At 44.6% G+C, this 22,482-nt stretch overlaps 1 protein-coding gene across 2 annotated transcripts in view; it reads right to left on the bottom strand.

Moving 5' to 3' along the window:
* The window catches only part of GRIA1 (glutamate ionotropic receptor AMPA type subunit 1), a 323,216-nt gene extending 312,157 nt beyond the window's left edge, over window positions 1–11,059 (bottom strand). For both annotated transcript variants that reach the window (XM_047772335.1, XM_047772253.1), the window contains exons 1-2: window positions 10,712–11,059; window positions 7,583–7,720 (exon numbers count right to left, since the gene is read on the bottom strand). In XM_047772335.1, the coding sequence (XP_047628291.1) occupies window positions 7,583–7,720; window positions 10,712–10,793 (220 nt within the window). In that variant the 5' untranslated portion in view covers window positions 10,794–11,059. The remainder of the gene's footprint in view (window positions 1–7,582; window positions 7,721–10,711) is intronic.
* Window positions 11,060–22,482: the final 11,423 nt, after the last annotated feature.

The raw sequence follows: 22,482 nt of genomic DNA, 5'->3' as shown, positions 1-22,482 counted from the left end.
GTGACTGAGAGGGGGAGTGCAGATAACCTTGCCATTATATCAGTTTTTTTGTGCATGCCTATTTTCTCTATATGACCCTGAGCCCCCCAGGGGAAAAATCAATGCCTAATGTATTTTATTTTCCTCAGTTCCTAGTGTAATGCCTTTTAATGGCAAATGGATTTTATCTCTTGCATTCACTTCAACTCTGACCAATTTGTAGTAGCTGCCTGGAATGCTCTGATGAGAGGGGATTTAAGGCCATGTCTAGATCCAGTAGAAAAGAACCCTGTAACTAATGAATGCTGTCTGCGAGGGTATGAAAGGGGGTAGTCAGAGTCATATGCTCCATGAATGGCAATAATAAAATTATTCTGAAGGGATGCATGAACAAATAAATGAATCTTCTTTTAAGAGTTTTATTTTTTCTATTATAGTTGATTTACAGTGTTCTATCAATTTCTTCTGTATAGCAAAGCGACCCAGTCATATGTACATATACATTCTTTTATAAATATGTTCATATATACAATGATATATATATGTGTGTATACATACGTACATATATATGTACACACACACACACGCGCACATTCTTTTTCTCAAATTATCCTCCATCGTGTTCCATCACAAGTGACTAGATATAATTCCCTGTGCTATACAGCAGGATCTCATTGCAAAGAAATAAATGATTCTTTAACAGTTTCCCAAATGTCCTATCTGACTACTTGCTCTCGAGCTTCCAAAAGAATAGTGACCTCAACCCCTCTCAGCAGAAGTCTTCAAACTCGAGGAAACAATGTTCACAAACACTCCTCTGCACACACACAAAACCTTAGGATCCTCATATTATCATAATCTCATATTATCATAAGAATCAAGAGACAGCCACAGTGTTGAGATCTGTGTGTCCCAAAGTGAGGACAGAGGTGAAGATGGAGAAGACACAGTCAGATTGTCACATCGACCAGAGGAATACAGACATCCATCATTTAACCAAGGGCACAGTGCAGATGTGAGAGGCTTGACTCTCCACCTTGCAAAAACAGACGTGTGTGTAGTAGTGTACAGATGAGGGGAGGAGAAATAGTGTGACTCTACCCACTCAAAAACCTTCCTCTCACATCCTACTAAAACCTGCTCCAGTCTTCAATGCCTGCTCCATTCCACCTCCCCCAGGAAGCACTCCTTATCCACAGCCATCTGCTTCTGCCTCAGAAGTCTTAGACCTTAATCTGGAATCATAAACTTTGCTTCTTTTGGCACTTCTTATGTTGGGCTCTTTTCCTGCCATTTCATTTCTTTGTGTGTCCATATCAGTCCTATATCTTAAAAGAGAGAAAGCTCACTGAGTTTTAGAGTCACCAAAGCTGGCTTCAAATATTAGCTTAGGCTCTTACTGATGGTGTACTAGGGAGAAGACAATTATTCTCAGTCTAGGGAGAAGACAATTATTCTCAGTCTCAGTAGCATCATCTATAAAATGGGGAAATAGCCTTTCAAGATTATTAGAAAGCGTAAATAAGACAAGAAGTGTGAAGTGTCTGGCACATGGTAGGTCTCAAAATAATCTTTGTTTACCCTGCCGCCAGTCCTTTATGCTTTTTATTACCATACGTAGTCTGATTTTTTTTTTTTCTTTTTAGCTGTGCCCACAGCACGTGGAAGTTCCTGGGCCAGGGATTGAATCTGAACCACAGCAGTGACCTGAGGCACTGCAGTGATAATGCTGGATCCTTAACCCTCTGTGTCGCAAGGAAACTCCCATAGACCAATTTTTTGAGAGCTGGAGTTATATATCTTTTGTGCCCTCTACTATTTGTTGCAGAGTGAGGAATAGAAATCATTAGAATGATATAATGAAATGGCAGGTGCTAAAGGGTATATATTAGGTGTAAGCATATTGGCCTGCTTATAGGCCTAGATAAGTAATGTACTTTTGTTATAGTGGCCACATGTATGATAAAGAGGGTTGAGACTTTGGTAAACTTGAGAGATTATGCCTCGTACTTAAATGTGGCAGCACTTCTCAGCTCTTCACAATAGAAGCTGAGCAGGAATGTGGGTCCAGGTTTGCCCAATTCCCTAAGTTTGTTCAGAGAAGCCAGAAATTTGGATTTTTATGCCAAATTTTGAAAAGCACCATGCAGGTCAAGTAAAACCAATCTCTGGACTGTTGGTTTTCAGCTCTGAAAAGGATGAGGGATGCTCAGACAAGAGCTAAGATGCCATTTGTCTATTGCCAGTTTCTAATGTCTTGTTAGAATCCCCTTGGGCTTCCTAAGTAGGACCACTACAGAGGGAGACCCACTGGAAATAGACACCTGCCCTCCTCCTGATCATTACATAGGCTCCCAGCATCTTTCTGCTGCGTGATTCCCTGACACATTTGTTCATTTGTGTTGAGGGAATAGCCTTGTGCCAGCTTTGCTTAACAACACCAAAAGATAACTGTACATGGTCTTTCTGAATAGCAGTTCACATTCTGGTGCTAGAGTTGACCTATAAACACACAATGCAGGCAACATTGCAGGACAAATCAACTGTGGCTTTAAAACTCAATGCTTCCAGGTGCGAGGCAGATAAAGAAAATGAAAGAAGTAGGATAGTTGAAGCAGGAAGCCATTCCGATGGGCTACTCCTATCCTAGCCAACTGGGGCTACCTAGACACAGGGTCCAGTATTGCCCAATGGGTTGAAATTTCAAAGAGAGCTAAGATAGCCAAATTTTGATGTGAAATTCCCTGATTCTTAAACACTGTGTTGAAAATGCCTTGTGGATGGCCATGGGGTGACCCCTTCTGCACCCTTTGATAAATGGCAGGTGGGAGGCCCAGCCTGGAGTGCCACAGCAAGTCAGAACAGGGGAAGAACTAGGTAAAGAGTTCTCTCTCTCTCTCTCTTTTTTTTTTTGTCTTTTTGCCTTTTCTAGGGCTGCTCCCCAGCATATGGAGGTTCCTGGGCTTGGTATCGAATCGGAGCTGTTGCCTCCAGCCTACACCAGAGCCACAGCAACGTGGGATCCGAGCCATGTCTGTGAGCTACATCACAGCTCACAGCAACACCGGATCCTCAACCCATTGAGCAAGGCCAGGTATCGAACCCACAACCTCGTGGTTCCTAGTCAGACTCGTCAGCCACCGCGCCATGACAGGAACTCCAAGAGTTCTCTTTTCTTTTGCACATGCTGTTCCCTCTGCTTGGAATGTACTTTCTGGCCCCCTCACCTTGACCTCCAGGAAAGCTTCTATGTATCACTGGGATTCAGATCAACCACCACCCTCTGAGAGGCCAACCCCACTTCTCAATGCATCTCTAGCACTCCCTACAAATGGCTGTTATAATACCACTTACCACATTACATTCTAATTTACTCTTTACAGGATGGTTGGCCTCACTAGGGATAAAGTCCTCCAGGGTGGGGAACATGTCTTACTTTTGTCTTCATTTCTAGCACTTAACACCATGCCTGACCTTGGTTAAGGGCTCAAAAGTGCTTGCTAAAGGAATGGCTTTTTAGATTAAAGTGTTTCTCCAAGTGTGATCTCCATACTAACTGCTGTGGAATCTCCCCAGGCCCAGCTCTTGAATATTCTGATTCAGGAAGTCTAGAGTCTGCCCCTGAGTCTTGTTTTAAACAAGCTCCTTGGGTGAATTTTATGTGCACTGAAGTTTGAGGACCTCCAGGCTATAATGTAAATCCCATAAGGAAAAGAGGCTGTGTCTTCTTCGTTGGCCATTACATTCCTAGCACAGAGCTGGGCACACAGTAGGCATTCAACATGCGTTTGCTGAATAAATAAATGGATGAATAAATGAAAGGTAAGAATTAAGTTGCTATAGTGCTGCTCTGATCTCGGATAGAAACCTCAGTTAGTATTTTATCTGTCCATTTATTTATACTTTCCATAAAGGCACCAAGATAACCTGAATAGCTAGTTGGCCCATGACTACCATCTCTATGGACAGAATCCTCAACTCCTGCCCCTGTGGCTTGGAAGCATACTCAGAGGAGATCCTAAAGCATTTGGGTTGCTAATTCAATGACTATCCCTCAATGATAGTGCAAAAGGAAAGCAGGAAATATGGAATGCAAAGGAGACACAAAACTCTTATCTTGGCCAGAGGCTTTAGCAATGTTCTTCCCAGAATCCCTAACCCTATAACTACCATTCTGCCTGTTTAATCAATCCTCTGTTGCTAACATATGTAGCAGGAATACTTCCTGTTACTCTTCCTCTCCTTTGCTTCTCCACCCTCTGGTGGAGGGATCATGAATAGCAAAATGTATAGAAAAAAAAAAAAATCAAATGATGGAAAAAATTATGGAAGAAAAAGATTTGACTATTTTCTGGAGGTAAGACTGGGGTAGTTAAAGTTAGCTACTAATCCAGATTTCAAAAAATCTATGAAATTAAATCTGAATAAGATGCCTTGTCTTAGTTTTCAGTAAATGATTAGTTAATGCCTCATGCCTAAAACCTCTCTGCTTCCTTTGACATTTTTCACTCAAGTCAAACTGGGACATATGCCACTTTTCCCAGACTGATGAACCACAGTGAACATAGCTCCAAAGGGCTCCCTACCTTCAGGAGAAAGTTAACAGAGGCTCTTCCAGGCGGGCTTGTGATGACAAAACCACCATGACCACCCCAGTTGCCCAGTATCCTTTCAGATCTTGGAGTGAAAGAGAAGAATTTAAGGTCTAAGAGCAAGATAACGTTATTGCTTCTCAAGCAATCCCCACAGCAGTGTCCCCACTGCACTGTAAGCTGCTTGAGAGCAAGGACATTTTAACAGCTCTCTTTTTTTCCCCAACATCCATCTCAGTTCAGAGCATTGAAGAAACATTTAAAGAGTGATCAAATTCATTGAAACCTATACACTGGTATATGTCAGGAATCAAATTCAAGAGCCCAGATTCGCTCACTCCACTTTCACTAACCACAGGGGATAAGATTGCCAGTGTCGTATTTCAATAAAGGGCCAACGACCCTACTGGAGATCAAGTCTTAGGTTGTTAAGATAACAATGCAGAAACACCACTTTTGCCTTAGGACGTTTCCTCCCATTTTTGCCTTTTGCTGTCTTGTCCTGTCAGTCAACATCTTGACACTAGAATAGCAGTTAACATCTCTTTCCAGCAAGCTCTGTTGTAGACAGTTCTCTGCAGTAGGAGTGAATACACATGCCAGCCACTTATTTTTCGGGATTCCCTAAGCAAGCAATCCTTCTTGAGTAATGGACCCCTTTGAGAGGATGACAAAACTATGGGATATGACAAAAGCCATGAGGCCTCTCCTCAGGAAATAAATTAGCATTTGCACATGCAAGCAGGAGGTTATGTATAATCTCTGGTGGTAGATACCTTGATGCCTACACCTAAATCTTTCCTGTAAAGATCCCCCCACTAGCCATGTAAAAAGAAATCAGAGGTTATCTATTAACCAAATACCTACTCAATATTATTTTAGCTTTCTGGGGAAATGGTTTCACAGAACTACAATTCAACAATTAAACTTCAGCTTTTTTTAAGGGTAGTGAATGACACACTTGACAGGATTTTCAAGCTCAGCTTTACCAAAATGCAGAACTGCTATTTTATTTATTCAATAGGTCACTTCTGCGCCCAATCCCAGGTAAAATTTGAGGCATTATAAGGTTTTCTCCTTAGGTGCTTTCTCTAGAACCTAAGACTCTGAAAACGAGCTTTTGTTTCTTGAGTAATCTCAGTAAAAGTGATCAAGTGACCATGGGATCTGTATATCTGTCACAGGGCCCAAGAACAAGGACCTTGGGGTCACAAGACCACCATTTACTTCCTGGGTCACCTTGGGCAAGTCATATAACCTGTTGCAGCCTTAGTTTCCTTATCTCGGAAAGGAAGATAAAATATAGAGCGCTAGGGCTCCTGTGAGGATTAAATAACTAAGACATGAATAGCAATTAGTGCTTTGAAAGTCATAGTGAATGCTCAATAAACAGTAATGAATGTTACCATAATTGTCCGTAAAATACTTATCGCAGTTCTTGACACACAGTAAGTCTTTAAATAAATGGAAGCTGGAATGGTTCTAATTTTTTTAAATTGAAGTATAGTTGACTTACAGTGTTTCAGGTATACAACAAAGTGATTTACTTAGATATATTTCAGATTCTTTTCCATTATAGGTTCTTACAAGGTATTGAATACAGTTCCCTATACAATACAGTGTGTTCTTGTTGTCTATTTTATATATAGGTGTACATCTTTTAATTCCATACTCCTAATTTATCCCTCTCTCCTTTTCCCCTTTGGTTACCATTAAGTTTGTTTTTCTATATCTGGGCATCTATTTCTGTTTTATAAATAAGTTCATTCATACCACTTTTTTTTTTTTTAGATTCTACAGAAAAGTGCTATCATATGAGATTTGTCTTTGTCTGTCTTACTTCACTTAGTATGATTATCTCCAAGTCCATGTTGTTGCAAATGGCATTATTTCATTCTTTTTATGGCTGAGTAATAGGAATCATTGTAATTCTTGGGGTGTGTAGATACATTATCTTATGAGTGGTCTCAGGGATAGAGAGAATGCTGAATTCTCATTGTGAGCCTGCAGAACGTGTTCACTTCAAACCCTTGAGAACTTGCCATGAGGACAATGTGGGAAAGAGATGAAGAAAATAGAGTGTATGCCTTCTGCCATCCACAGCTCAGCAGAAGTCACCCCGTCCACAGTGGTGCACTGAGCCTAAGGTGCCAATTTAATCCAGTTTCAAGCTGTTCTTGCCCATTCAGCTCTCACATCCATGCCATCAATTCCTACTTGAGCCTAATCCCTGGAGAGAAAACGTCTCTAACTGATGAAATTTTATGCTTTCACCTGTCTTAAAACAGCAATCATGCCACCGCACAGGTTTCCTTTTCAGTCCTACTTGTCAGAAAAACTGACAAGTATTTGTTGCCTGCATTTTATAATGCATTCAGGTTTGGATGGCAGAAATTTGCCTCTCCTTTCTACTTCTTGAGGCCACCTCTGTTCTGTTTTGCGCTCACAGGTGAGCCTAAAAACTGTGTAAGCCATGGATCACTTCAAAGCATTTTAGACCCAATCAAGGCATCCATTTAAAAACAGCTATTGGTCACTTGTAAAAATAGGAAATGAGATGAAATACACACCTTCTCAGGTACCCTTTCTTATTAAGCCACAGGGACATTCTTCCTTTTAACTGCACACAGGAAAGACATAAGTGTTTTCATCTATGTTCTTCAAGTCAAAACCTTTACGTCAGCGTCTCTCCGAAGTTTCCTACGTGTGAAACCCTCAACCAGAAAAAACTCTCTGAGGTAGGGAAGGCGCAGTCAACCCGAGTAGCCATCGTGCTGGCATCTAAAGTTAGCTGATTGTGAAAAAGCAAACCCATTCCAGTTAACACTGCGGGATCTAAAATCCTAACTGATGGAATCACTCAGAAGGCCCTGGAAGTTCTTCCTGGAGGCCTTTCTCTCATGAAGACGAATGACAACTGTTAACGTTTGTTCCACCACCACCCACACACAGGTCCTCTCTTCATGGGTCGACCGCAGAAAGAAGTCTCAGAAGCAGAAGCAATTACTTACATCTGTAGGTCATCTCAAAGCTGTCACTGATGTTCACAATATCAATCTGGGGGAGCAGCTTTGGGGGCTCCGTGAGTTGGGACAAAGCAAATCTAAAAGCCGCATGTTCCTGGGACTGCTGGTTTGGAAATAATCCCCCTGTGAGGAAAAAAAAAAAAAAGGCAGAATTATATCTGGGTGAGAAAAATGGGGTTGACTCCTCAACGGCCCACCCCAGGTGGGCCATTTTCTTCTCCCCAGGCCAGCCTCCCTTGCTGTTACCTTTGTGGTAGGGGTAAGAATTCAAATAGACTCAGTTGGGCACTGGGGCTTTAACTTCTGCAGATGAGCTTTTTTGTGTGACAAGGGCCTTTGAGATCTCTTGCTCTGCCTGAATGTTTGATTGTTCACTCCTCAACTCAGCACAGGCTGGAGAGAACAGGATTGTGGTGTTTCCTCTTCTTCCTCTCTTGGGAAAATCACCTAGGTGGCCTATGCTCTTGCACGCACAGAAACCCTAGCTGTGTCTAATTTTTCCTGTCTCGGACTCATTTCTCACCACAGAGCCTTAAAGGAAGTAGTGCTAATAAGTGCTGCAGGGTGAAATCTAGCTCTGAGATCCTATGAACTTCTCCAGCACGATAACCCTCTGCTTTGACTTTGATTCTTGTCGACTTTGACCTGGCAAGACCTGTATGCACGTTCTCTAAGGTGTATTCATTTCCTCTGAAAACTCTTGGTTTGCTGGAGACAGTGTTTTGCTTCTTCTTTCACCACTTGTGATCCCAGATACCTAAGAATGACTTGTTACATAAGGAATTACCATCATGGTAGAACTTTGGCCTTCAAAGATGTAGGGGCTTAAGAATATGGAGAGGATGCAAACATTCTATTCTAGGAAAGAGCAGAACAAAGGTGTCTGGTGGGGCTTCTGTTCCAAGAAACAAGAGTACACATTGTACCTTTGTCTTTACTGTGGCCATACACATAAAATACATTTTTTTGTGAACTAAAATCAGCAATTTCCAGGGACTGAACTATCATGACTGTTTACATTGAAGTTTATGTCAGATTCGGCTTATGTCAGATTCCAAAGTAATGCACCTCTAACTTCTTATACGGTAGATATATGTTTGTTTTTAAGAGCCAACAGGGATTGCAAAGCTTTTGTTAGAGGCAGTACGAGTAGCGTCAATCTGGTGGCATCCTATCTGCATCCTATCTGGTGGCAGTGATATTTTCAGCATTTTCCCTCTACAATTTAGTGTTTCCACCTTTTATTTGCAAACAAAATCAATGGTTCAATGAGTTGAACAAACAAATTGGAGCTAAATATGATGAAAAATCTGCAGAAGTACTAAGAAAACATACCATATACACATAAACAAAAGCACCCCGTGCATTTCTATATCCATGGCTGTATACACAAACACGCTCAGAGAAAGCAAGTCCACACATCTTAAGATAAGTATTTCCAACTATGGGTGATGCACAAGTACCAACATAAAGAATGCCACACGCGAGCAAGAGCAAGTGACTTATACGTGGTCATGTGCCTCCATTTTAAAGAGTAAAAACAAAAAAACTCCTTCTGGATTGTGATGCTCCACCCTCCCTCCCAGATGACCACACCCCAAACACTTCCCCCACCTCCCTCCTCCCCTGCAATGAATGAAAGAGCCAGGGTGGGGGTGGGGAGGTAGGTGGCTATAGGCTGGGCAGCAAGAGAAGTGTCTCCAGAGGCAGGAAGTTTTGTTTAGCATCCAAGGCACTAGTACACAGACACAGATACACTTCAGAAATGTAGCTTAACAGGTGTCAGGAAATAAAGCAAGTTACTCCATGGCTATTCCAACTGCCCTTGGAGCCAGCATCCTGGAGAGGCCAAAAGAGACCAATACTGCAGCACATATGTGTCCTACAAAATACCACCTGCACCCCCCGCCCCCCAAGAAACACAAACTACTCGTAATGGGAACTTTCCCTAGTGGAGAAATGTCCCTATCAGGGGAGAGAAAACAGAACCCAAACCCACTAAGATGCCTCCAGGCAAAGTGGCTTGCTGGATTCCGGGACACAAACAGCCCTGAGATGCTGATCACTCTGAATCCTGAGCCCTTGTGACAAGCGTTGTTATTGGTGTTACTGCTCCTGTTTGTTTTCCTTTCACCCATCGTATAGGTAGAAGCACTATCTATCAGCTGCCCCATAAATACGAGGATGGTGGGGGTCCTTGGAGAGGCATAACAACCAGGAAAGGGAAATGGGGAACAAAAAAGCATGCAGCACGTTGAAACCTTCCTCCAAGTTGAGAGGATGGAGCTTGCTGATGGGGAAAGCTAAGAGGAGGGGAAAGAAACATGTGTTTGCCTGTGTGTGTGTGTGTGTGTGTAGAAGGTAGACAGTGTCTCAGGATGGAAAATCTAAGAGTGGGCGATTGAAGGGAGAGAGAAAACACAGGCTAGGAAGTTCCAGAATCAGAGGAGTGGGGACCACCCGCCCAGCATGGCAGACAGCAGGCAGAAGGCAGCTAGAAGGGTCCAGAGTGAGAGAGAGAGCCCCTGTCACCTACACTGGGGGCCTTTTGAGCATTATTTTGGTGGCTGTGATAAATCCAGCACCCTTCACTCCTTTCACAGGGTCTCTTTCCCCTCCCCCCAATGAGAAATCAATGCCTCTCTCAATATGTGCATGTTGAATACATAATGACACACATAAATACACACACCACACATATTTATATAAAAAAGTGAAATCGGGCACCATCTACCAAGCAGTGGAGTTAACTCCTTAAACACCCACCATCTCTTGCCTTGGTACAGCCTGATTTTTTTTTTCCTCCGAAGCAGTGGTTCCTCCATTTCACATGTTCATGTCTAGAGTGCGAGTGGTGTGTGAGAACCTGTGGGGTGTGTGTGTTTGTGTGTGTGTGTGCGCGCGCGCGCGTGTATACACTTCCTTTCTCTGCCCAGCATCCCATCAAGAGAAGCCCCCTCCCCGGCCAGCGGCCCAAGTCGTCTCATCATCGGACAGCTTTCAATACACAGCCAAGCGCAACAGCCGGTGATGGGTGGGGGGAACGCAAACCCCCTCCCCCCCAAAAAGCCTGGCAGACCCAAAGTCCCTCCCCAGGTTGCCCCTCTCACTCACCGATCTGGATATTGTTGGGGAAATTGGCACCTACTACCGCGCCTAGGAAACCGGTGCAGAAGAAGGCAAAAATGTGCTGCATATTCCTTTTTGCATTGGCGAAAGAGAAGCCCAGGTCCAATCATAGATTTGCTGTTTCCCCGCTTCCCTTTCTTCCTCTCTGTTCCGCCTGTTCCTTTCCTCCTGCTGTTCCTTCCTTCCTTGCTTGCTCTCTGCCTTCCTTCTGTGAGGTTTGTCTGTTTCCCTTGGAATCCGAGCGCTTAAACTGCAGCGTTAACACCAACTGACAGCCAGATTAACTGAGCACGGAAAAGAGAAGCCTGTCCTCCCGCGAGCTGCGCGCGGCTCCCCCTCTCCCTCTCCTCTCCCCGCAGCCTGCCTCTCTCTCCCTCCCTCGCTCACTCGCTCTCCCCCTCACACTCGCGCGCAGGCAGCCAGCTCTCTGCTGATACCCACCGCCAAGCCAGCTCCCAGCTCCCCAGCTGACCCATCTCCCTCTCACCCTGGCCTCCCCATCCTCACCTTAGCCACCTTTCTAGGCTTGCAGACGGGTGGGTGGGTGGGTGGGTGAGTGGGGGGGGTGTGATACCTGGAGGTTGCTCCCAAAAGGACAGCCCCTGGTCCCCTCCAACCTCCCCTGCCTTCCCCAGCTCTCTCTGCCCCCTCCCCCAGCCCCCAGCTGGGCAGATGCCACTGGGAATGTGGGTTCAGCTGGAAGTCAGTAGGTGGCAGGGGGTCCCCACAATAGTGCTCCTTCCACCCGCTGCTTGATCTAGGTCACTTTTTCTAGGAGCGCAAGGGCTGAGCTGGATATATCTCCTGCACTCCACTGGCCCAATTATTCCTACAACTAATTCCTGAGGGGAAGACCCTAGAAATCCTTCCTAGGAGCTTTAAAGGAAAAAAAAAAAAAAAAAAAAAAAAAGCTGCTTCACCCCCCCCACCCCCACCCCCACATTGGGAGGAATGAAAGAAACACAACCTGGAGGATCTGGAATGACTGGCAAGTGTCTTGACTTGGATACTTGGTAGTCTCCGCTGCCTGTGCAAGTGGCTTGGGGGTCTCTTCAACCCCCAGCCTTTAAAACAAGCCCCCTTCCCGCTTCCCCTGCATTCCACTAGAGTCTATAGCATCAGAACCGTGTGGGTGTACCATAAAGGCTAAGGATACTTACACCGAGCAATTACATGAGTCATTTTGCAGGGAAGCTAGTGAGAGGATCCAGGTGTCTTTCAGGCATCTCTGGATGCTGGTCATGTCTAGTGGAAACTTCACAGACCCTCCTGGACAGGGGCTCCTGCAGAAACAACCTGTAAAGAGAGCATCTATGTTCAGAGAAGTCTTGTGTGTTGCAAAGCAGGAATCCGAGCAGTCACAACAGCACTTGACAGTTTCTGAAGCGACTTCACAGCCTTACCTGGCTCTCTTCTCACACTAGCCCTGGGAAGTGGCCATCGCTTTTATTTTACAGATAAAAAAAAAAAAATCAAGGCTCCAGGGATTGACTCATAAAGACAGAGACCTGCTAAAATGAAGTCTGAAAGTTCTCCTCATGGTGCAGCGGAAATGAATCCAACTAGGAACCATGAGGTTGCGGGTTTGATCCCTGGCCTTGCTCAGTGGGTTAAGGATCCGGTGTTGCCGTGAGCTGTGGTGTAGGTTGCAGATGTGGCTCGGATCTGATGTTGCTGTGGCTGTGGTGTAGACAGGTAGCTGTAGCTATGATTGGAACTCTAGCCTGGGAACCTCCATATACTGTGGGTGTGGCCCTAAAAAAAAAAAAAAAAAAAAAGAAGAAGAAAAGAAAAGAGAGAGAGAGACTCTAGCCCTTTCAGGACCAACATACATTTTGACCTATGAACTTGAATGACCTGGGAATTAGCAATTGGTCCAGTGCCCTGGTCAGAACTTCTGTCCAACAGATGAAAATCCAAGAAAACGAAAGTCCATTTTTCTTAACTTAGAACAGGAGAGAATAGAGCCTGGTCCTGGTTTTGCTTTTCTGCTTGACTAGGCCTTTTTATCAAAAACTCCTCTCTTCCCTCACCAGGATTATATAATCACACACACACACACACACACACACAGGAACACAGGACAGCAACAAGGGCTGGAATTTGCAAGAAATATCTGTTCCATGGAGCCCCTAAACTAGGAACAACTTGGAGGTGGGGTGCTTTATGATTTCCTATGCACTTTCACATATATTAGTTAAGTGCTCTTACAACTAACACTTATTCACTTACCTCGGGCCAGGACCATGCTAAGGAATGTTGCATGCATCATTTACTTGTGCAATAATGCCTGTGGAGGTAATCTAATACCCATTTTATAGATGAAGAAACTGAGACCTAATCATTTACCCCAGTTTCACTGCTAACAGGGAAATGCTTAGCGATTTGAACACAGGAAACTCCACACACAGGCCCACTCTGCTAACCCTTGGGCTCTGATAACAGGAAGACATTCTAGAGGTAGTGGCAACATCAGCTTGGGAGGTATGAACAGAGCAGAAAAGATCACCTCTGAGGTCCCTGCCAACATGAGGAGTCTATGATGCAATGATTCCATCTTATAATTTCTTCATTTGCATTTTTTGTCTCTTACTATTTTGGATGGTACCTGGGGATCTTTTAAGTTCTCTGAGCTTTGTGCCTGGTAATAATAATAATTAGGCTGCCACTGAAAGCTTCACACTTCTGTCACCTCTCAGAGCATGTCCTTTACAAGGATTAATTAGCAAAATCTTGATGCCTTCCTGTAATGGGCAAGACTTGTTTTGCTTACTGTGGGGCAGAGGGACTTAAGGGAGTCAAAATGATGCATTTTTTATATTGTTATAAATCACACATTTTCCTAAAATACAGCTCTAACTATATCACTGCCCTGCTCAAATATGGTCAATGGCTCCCCTTGGCCTGTGAAATACATAATAATTCAATGATCAAGTAAACATGGAGCTTACGTATTTCAGGCTTGGCCATCTAGGTCAAATTACACTTAGGCTAGGGAGTTCCCTTTATGGCTCAGTGGTTAAAAAACCCAACTAGGAACCATGAGGATGCAGGTTCAATCCCTGGCCTTGCTCATTGGGTGCTGTGAGCTGTGGTGTATGTCACATATGCGACGCAGATCACGCATTGCTGTGGCTGTGGCATAGGCTGGCAACTGTAGCTCCTATTTGACCCCTAGCATGGGAATTTCCACATGCCACAGGTGTGGCCCTAAAAAGCGAATTAAAAAAATTACTTTTAGGCTCAACAATTTATCCAAATGTTATACAAAAATTGGTGCAGACCTTAACTCTGCATCCAACAGGGGGTCAGGTGTGAGGGTTAAGGAAAGGGGATTGGGTGGACACAGTCCCTGCCTTAAGGCAGGTGAATGTGGTAAAAGAATGCAGAGGAAGCTGGCCAGCTGTCACTAAAGCAGACCATGACATGTGTTCTCAAAGGGGTGTTAACTCAATGCTGGGGAGGAAAGAAGGAAGCAACAGATATGTCTGTCTGTGGGGAGCCAGCAGGCCTTCAAAGGAGCTGAACTGTGAAGGAGGAAATTACAGGCAGCAAATGAGGGCTGAGGGGAGACATCAAACCAAGGGAAGAGCACCTTGAGGGGCAGAAGTCAGCAGAGGACGCCATATGCTCCATGAGCCTGGAGCCAGTGGTGCCCCCTGGGAAGAAAGGGTAGGGAGGTGCGGAACTTAGAAGATGCCAGGGTCAGGACTTGAAAGCCACTAAATTCCTGGCAGGCAGTGGGGAGCCATGGACGCTTTTAGTGTGATAGTTGCATCACCAGGGATGTACCAGGGAGGAAGAAGAGATTGAACACTGGTGGAAGGTGCTTTCCTCTGTCTTAGCCTCAGAGGTTGGGACAACATATTCTATGCTCCGTAAGTAATGTATTCTGATATCCTTCATTAGTTCTTTCATGTTGTCCCTCCCTTCAGCTCCCAATCCTATTTGCCATCCCCAGTATCAGTCTGGGAAAGCCTGCCTATCCATAGTCTGTTGTGCTTGACAGCAACCCAACCCTGCAAGTCCATGATAAACCGCGATTTGCACAGTATTTGTTCATCTTTCATCTCATTTCATCCAACAGCTCCACAAGGACTGGAATTAGAACCTACATTACAGATTAAGTGAGGCTTAGGGTGGCTAGATTGTTAGCTTAAGACAGTAGTTATCAATGGGCAGTGATTTTTCTCCCCCAGGGAATATCTGGAGACACTTTTGGTTCTCACACCAGGGGAGGGAAGGTCCGACTGGCATCTGGTGGGTAGAGGCCAGGGATACTGCTGAATATCCCTGCAGGACAGCACCTGCAGCGAAGAATGATCTGGTCCAAAAATATCATTAGTGCTGAGATTGAAACATTTTCCTAAAGGGGCATATGGAAATTAGCACAAAGGTACCACATACCAGTGCCCCATTCGGCCTCCCTCTCCATTATATTACATTGAAGAGAAATTAGATTTGTCTTCTTTCAAGACTTTTCAGATGTTAAAATGGGATACTGAAGATGAGTATCCTATAAAGTCCAAAAGGATGAGTAGCTAATGGAGGGACTCCAGGCAGTTGACTCTCCTAACACAGCTCAAATTGTGCCCCAGAGATGGCGTGGCATCCACACCCCAAGTCACTGATGACCTATCCTGGTTCATTTTTGGAGGACTCTAAGTTCCACTACCATGGTGCCAAAATAGCCTCATATTTATTTATTTGGTTTGGCCTTGGACTAGGACTACAAATCAAGGAGAAGTGTGTCGGGCGGGCATTTCAAATTCCGTGATTCTCTGGGCCAGGTGGGGAGATGAAGGAAGTGAGCCTCCAAACTGGGGAGAAGGCAGTGAGAACAGAAGACTAGAGCATGTAGGCCCTGTCAGAAGGTGGTTGCAGGGATCAAAGGTGCCAGTTGTTACCACAATGAAACGCAGGCCCAGTGTGGCCAGATCGTCTGATTTTTTTTTTTTTTTTTTTTTTTAAGAGGAAGAGATATAAGGGTTTTACAGGGTTTTGGCTTTTTGTTTTAATATTGTCTGTACCTTCATTGCATGGATCAGAAAAAAAAGGGGGGACAAAGAGGAAGTATCTCTGGGCTTGACCTGGCCCATAGGCCACCGAGTGCCGGTTCTAGTTCAATGGGAGGCCTCAGAAAGGGGTCCAACCACTGGCTTCAACATCAACTCAGGGGACAAGTCCATCTCTTGTCTTGGCTTCTGCTCATCTGTAAAATGACAAGAGTACAGTGGGTTGTGGCTGCAGACTGTCTGGCTCTCACACATGTGGGTGCATTTGACAGCAGAGGCCCATGGAGGAAAAAAACAAAAAGACCGGGGAGCGGGTCTGGGGTAGCCAGTGTTTTCTGCCTCCTGCTACTGGGGGAGCCCCAGCAGGATCCTTTCCCACCCTGGACTCACATCTCCATCTGTAAAAGGTGACCCTTGTACCAAGGTCTCTGCTGGCTTGAATGTTGGGGGCTTCTAGTGTGAAACAATTCAAGGGTAGGGAAAGCCGTCAAATTTATGATCTGAGAACACATCACTGACAGCTAACAAATTGGGAAAAATGCAATCAGAGAGAGGGTGTCTCTTTGGCTTTTGAAAGGCCCCATTTTAAGAGATGTGGAAAAAAACTAATAATGATAATATTTTTCATGTTTTTAGCACAATTCCTCCAGAAGGCTCCCAAAATACTTCATAGCCTGTGTGTGGCAGGAGCACCACCCCAAAGAATGTAATTACCCACCCTGCAGCTCTGCCAGGTTTAACAGCATTTGCCATTTTTTTTTCCCCCCTTCTTTCAGTCTTCCCTCCCCTTCTCACACAAATGACAGCATTTTCATAAGCCCTCAGCGTTACTAGGTAATTAGGGAGCAGTACAAGTTCTGGAAAACACCCTGGGGCAGGATCAATGCCAAAAAAAAAAAAAAAGGTCTATTCCAGGGGGAAGCTCCTCCACAGAGCCACCGTTACCATAAAGATGGGAGACATTAACTATTCCTCCAAACGAGCGATGCTTTCAGAAAGGCAGCCTGGGCACTGCTCACAAGAGCAGGTATCCAGAGCACAAGATTTCTGTGGCTCTCCTAGGAGGTGATGCGGCAACTCACCCTGGTCCACCAAGGAGAGTCCAGTGCTCAGAGCACCCCTGCCAGATGTGTGATTCTGGATCCCTACTGTACCCCTTGGTCTCGGAGTCTTGTCTGTGAAATGGGAGTGGGAGGAGGGCCATTATGGGACTGGAGACAGGATCAATGAAAGGCCGCACGTGGAGGGCCTGGCACATACTAAGGACTCTGCCGGCAATTATCCAATGGAGGTGTGAGCTGTTGTTCTGTTGTTATTCTCATCTGGTGGTTGGAGAGTTCAGGTTCTTCCTGGCATTGGGGGCCTTCCATGTGGGTCCAATCTGCTTCTGGAATTTTCTCCTATTGTTCAGCTTGCCAGCTTCCTCTTAAGGGCTGTGTCACTTCCCCACATTCTCAAAACATTTGTCCCTCAGAAACATACACACTGCTGTTTTTCCCACCCCCCGCCCCCCAACCTGCTTCTCCCCTCTTTCTTTCCAGCTCCCTAAATGCTACTTTTGTTCGTGAGGTTTCAAGCTAAGCACTCTGTATCCAACACCTCAGCAGATTCTGTGAACTGTACTTTCAAAATATAGAGTTTTGGGTTAGTAGATGCAAACTATAGCATTTGGAGTGGATGAGCAATGAGATCCTGCTGTATAGCACAGGGAACTGTATCTAGTCACTTGTGATGGAGCAGGATGGAGGATAATGTGAGAAAAAGAATATGTATGTATGTATAACTGGGTCACTTTATTGTACATAAGAAATTGACAGAACATTGTATATTAACTAAAATTAAAAAAATTAGGAGTTCCCATCGTGGTGCAGTGGTTAACGAATCTGACTAGGAACCATGAGGTTGCAGGTTCAATCCCTGGCCTTACTCAGTGGGTTAAGGAGCCAGCATTGCCGTGAGCTGTGGTGTAGGTTGCAGATGTGGCTTGAATTCTGAGTTGCTGTGGCTGTGGTGTAGGCCTGCAGCTGTATCTCTGATTCGACCCCTAGCCTGGGAACCTCCATATGCTATGGATGCAGTCCTAAAAAGCAAAACTAAATAAATAAAATAAATACAGCCAGAAACCCACCACCTCTCCAGCCCAGAGTTGTTTGTCCCACCCTCACCTCTCATCTGACCTAAGGCTATCTTAACCAGCTTTTATTTCCACTCCTTCTTTACAAATTGTGCGCCCCCCACCACCATGGCAACATGATTTGCTCTCTGCATAGCAGCCAGAGTGAAACTTTTGTCACTCTCCAGCTCTAAGATACAGCAGCCTCATTTCACACTTGGAGTGAAATCTAAACCCTGGCTGCTGGCTGCCTCTTCAACCCCTCTTCCCTTGTTCATGCCATGCCTGTTGTGCTGGTCTCCTTGCTGTTCTTTGGAGACACCGACCAGCATCTCCTTGCAGGACCTTGTGCTTGCTCTTCTTTCTGCCTGGAAGCTTCTCCTGGAGAAATCTACATTGCTTCTTCCCTCACTTCATTCCTGTTTTGTCCACAAATCTCCTGCTTAATTTATCTGAAATGGCAGCCTGCTTCCTGCCATAATTTTTGTGTCCCTTTCTCTGATTTATTTATTTGTGTATTTGCAGTGTTTATAGTACCTAAATATATACTTATGTGTTGTGATGTGACCCATATTAGAATGTATTTTGTTCACACTAGTGCTCAGGAGAGCATCTAAAGCAAAGTTAAATTCTCCATGAACACTTGTTGAGAGGATGGACGGATGGTCCTTTATCCTCTCCTCAAATATCCTTACTTTTCTCTGTCATATTCTGCTTTTTTAAGACCCAACTAATTTCCTGTCTTTCCCACAATGCCCTCCCACACCTATTTTCGCCTCCCTGCAACTCATTATTTACAGGTTTTACATGATAGTCAACTTAGCTGCCCCCACTTAGTGTTCAGCCCCTTAGGGGTCAGTAATCACACCTATGCTACACGAAGAGAGTTTTTCTGAATACTTACGATGTGCTGTGCCTGGTGCCAGCATACCCACCTGACTCATGTCACGTGATGTACCCAGCAACCCTAGGAAGTAGGAATCCTTATTATGTTCTTTACAGGTGGGGGAGGGATGATTGGGAAGGTCAAGGTTATTGTCCAAGCTTACACATCTATTTAGAGACAGGGCAGGGATTTCAACCTAGATCTGCCTGACTCCCTAGGCTAGTTCTCCTAACCATTATCATCTATACTGTCCCAAGGGCCATCTTCATCAGTTTGGTTAATTTGCTCTGGGCAAGCCCTTGCACTATACTTCCAGAAAAGTAAAGAGTTTTGCCTGAGGACACATGGCTAAGAGTCCCTGACCTGCCTCTATCTACATGACTAAGAGACAAGCTAGCCCAGTGAGACCTCATATTTAAAACCCTATCCTGAAGTCCAATATTATTGGAAAGAGACTCTAAGAAACCACTGAGAAAGCACGTACAAGATTGGAATTTGCAGAATTCCCATTGTGAAGCAGCGGAAACAAATCCGACTAGTATCCATGAGGATGCGGGTTCAACTCCTGGCCTCACTTAGTGGGTCAGGGATCTGGTGTTGCCATGAGCTGTGACATAGAGATGCAGATGAGGCTCGGATCCCAGGTTGCTGTGGCTGTGCCTGTGGGTGGCAGCTGTAGCTCCAATTTGACCCCTAGCCTGGGAATTTCCATATGCCACGGGTGCAGCCCTAAAAAAAAAAAAAAAAAAAAAAAGTATAAATAAAAAAATTAAAAAAAATAGAATTTTCTTCAAGATACAAACATGTCTTGAAAAAGAAGATGAATCAGTGTTTCTTTCCCCACATCTGGTAACCTTCGAGACCAAACAGTGCTTGTTCTAGTCCTACCCACACCATGACCAAAGGGAGATGTTAATAAATTTTTAGAAGACCCAAAACATAAATGATTCTAAGTGACTGTCATACTCCTAGTATTAAATTGTGCTGCTTCGCCAATCTCTAGGCTCTCCTTTATTACTCTAAGAAAGACAAAATCATGCAAAAGTAAAAAAAAGTTAAGAGTATGTCATGTGCTATGTGGAAGGGAAACAGGTAGAATGTTATGGGTGGCAGGAAATTTTGCAATCATGACATCCAACACCTTCGTCTTACAAATAAAACAGGATCTTAGAAAGGTTAAGTCATTTTCCCTGGGTCACTCAGTAACTAGAGGCAGGTCAGAGACTCAGACCCAAGTTCACTGCATGTTGAGTTAAGTTTGTGTCCTGTCACAGTGAAACCCGACATTTAGGCTCACTAAAGGGGGTTCAAATAAAGGTTATAAAAACAACTGGTCCTTGAAACACAAGAGACAGGGCCTAAGTTAGATTCATCTTTCAGAAGAGGCAGATGGAGTCACTGGAAAATATGGTCTGCCCACCAGCCCATGGCTCATGTGGTAATTTTTCCACTTAAGACTTCTGAGAGGAAATACCTTCAGCATAAAAGACAAGGAAGGTAAGATAGTTAGCCTGCCTGCTACCTGACAGTTGTCAGTGGGGAGAAACTTATGTGAGAATAAACACAGGCAAGGGAGTATGAACTTCCCCCATGTCCGTAATGAGATCCCCTAAATAAGGTTTAACTCTCCCCTCCTCTGCTCCTCACTTGGTATTTATCCCTTCCCTTCTCTCTTTATCCCTTTAATGGGTCCTTGGGACAAAGCATTCCCTGAGCTCCTCCTGCCTCGATCCACTCCCCTGCTGTCCCGCGTTACTGCGGGGATTCGCATCCTCACTGACCCAATTCAATACCTGCCTGACCTAAGCTAGCCGACTGCTCCATCATCATTTCCATCCCTTCAGCCAAGCAGAAGAGCATCCTGGCTCTTGAAGAATAGAGCAGAGTGTGGGCATGACACAAGGGAAAGTGAGGATGGTGCATAATAATGTCATTAATAGCAGCCCCGCTTGCCATCAGATACAGTGCCCTGTGCTGAGTGCTCTATACATAGTACACCACGCTGCCCTTATAGCAACCCTACAGCATTGCAGTAAGACCCACGTTAGGAGGTCCCATTGTGGCTCAGTGGAAATGAACCCAACTAGTATCCACGAGGATGTGGGTTTGATCCCTAGTCCCGCTCAGTGGGTTAAGGATCCAGCATTGCTGTGAGCTGCAGTGCAGGTCGAAGACATGGCTCGGGTCCCAAATTGCTGTGGCTGTCAGATAGGCTGGCAGCTATAGCTCCGATTGGACCCCTAGCCTAGGAACGTCCACATGCTACAGGTGCGGCCCTTGAAAAAAAAAAAGACTCACTTTACAGCTGAGGCACATGGTGGGCCGGTGGCCTGTTAGCCTTCAAGGCTTTCGTCATTCACCACTCAGCTCCATTGTGTTCTCCCAGCAAATCCTTTGGAAAAGTAGGATCAGTTCTCCTTTATTTAGCAAGTAATAAGACTAACTCAGGAAATTAAGCACTAATCTAAGGACACACAACTCATAAGAGGTAGAATCACTTTCAAGCCAGATCACTTTCCCTCTACTTAATGTTGCCAGTTTCTGCTTCCCGTGATGCTCCTCACTCTTTAGGGCGAGAGGGTCAGCAATCTCCCTAACCCTCTTTCCCCTAAACTTAAAATCTGGCAAAAGGCACTGATTCCCATCTCTGACTCTTGAGATGAGGCTCTCAGGCAGGACCAATGATGCCATGTACCTCACGGACTACACATCATATTTTAAATGTTACGGTTTTTTTTTAATTTAAAATATTTTTAAAATAAGTACAATTGATTTACAATGTTCCATCAATTTTTGCTGTACTCTGCAAAGTGACCCAGTCATACATATATATATATATATATGTGTGTGTGTGTGTGTGTGTGTGTGTATGTATATGCATATACATATATATATACACATTTTTTTCTCATATTATCTTCTATCCTAGTCTATCACGAGTGATATTGTAGTTGAAACGCTATGTTTTGCTATAAAAGCAATAGAATACAATATTGTAGAATTGAGTTTTAGCTTCTTTAAAAACCATATCATGTAAATGTGTTTCAACTATAATAATGTCAACTTGGCTTTCATAGGTTTACCTGGGAAATGAACTATTATTCATTTCTAACATTTTCTATGAAAACATTAACTGTGATTTGTGTATTCCCTTTTCCACTTGCATGTAAGAACACACACCCTCTGAATTTAAACAAACAGTGAGACTTCAAGTCATTGGCCAGCAACTGAAGGTGTAAGATATCTATTAAAGGGAGGGCTCTAGAGTCCGCTTCCTGACACCAGAACAGGACACCACAACAGCCTGGTGAGGGCATTGTGGGGCTTTGACCCCAGAGGGATGGGATAGACAAGAAACTGTTTCATATGGGAAAATGGCATCTAGACGCACTCGGCAATGACCATCCTCAGTGCCAAGCACAGGTGAATAAAATGTGAGGATGCGCTTCTCTAGTCTCCACCTTCCGGGGCCAGACCAAGACACACCATCAAGGCTTGGCCCCTGCAGTAGCACTGGTTAGTCTGCCCAACCAGGACAGGTTCCCATGGCCAAGGGTACTCCCAGATGGATGGGCCCCAGCTCTGCCTGTCATCACATTGCAGCTCTGGAATCAGAACAGTGCTGGAATATGAGGATGACCTGCTCAAGGGCCGAAGTGGGAAACAAGAACAGAGGCAGAGCTGGGGAGGCAGGACCCGAAGGGCAACTCTAGAGATTTCTACACTCCCTCTTATATGGATA

This window comes from Phacochoerus africanus, chromosome 1 (assembly GCF_016906955.1).
Source record: "Phacochoerus africanus isolate WHEZ1 chromosome 1, ROS_Pafr_v1, whole genome shotgun sequence".
NCBI classification, from domain to species: domain Eukaryota; kingdom Metazoa; phylum Chordata; class Mammalia; order Artiodactyla; family Suidae; genus Phacochoerus; species Phacochoerus africanus.
Note: the sequence above shows the minus strand (reverse complement) of the source record. Positions and strands in the feature narration are given on the sequence as shown.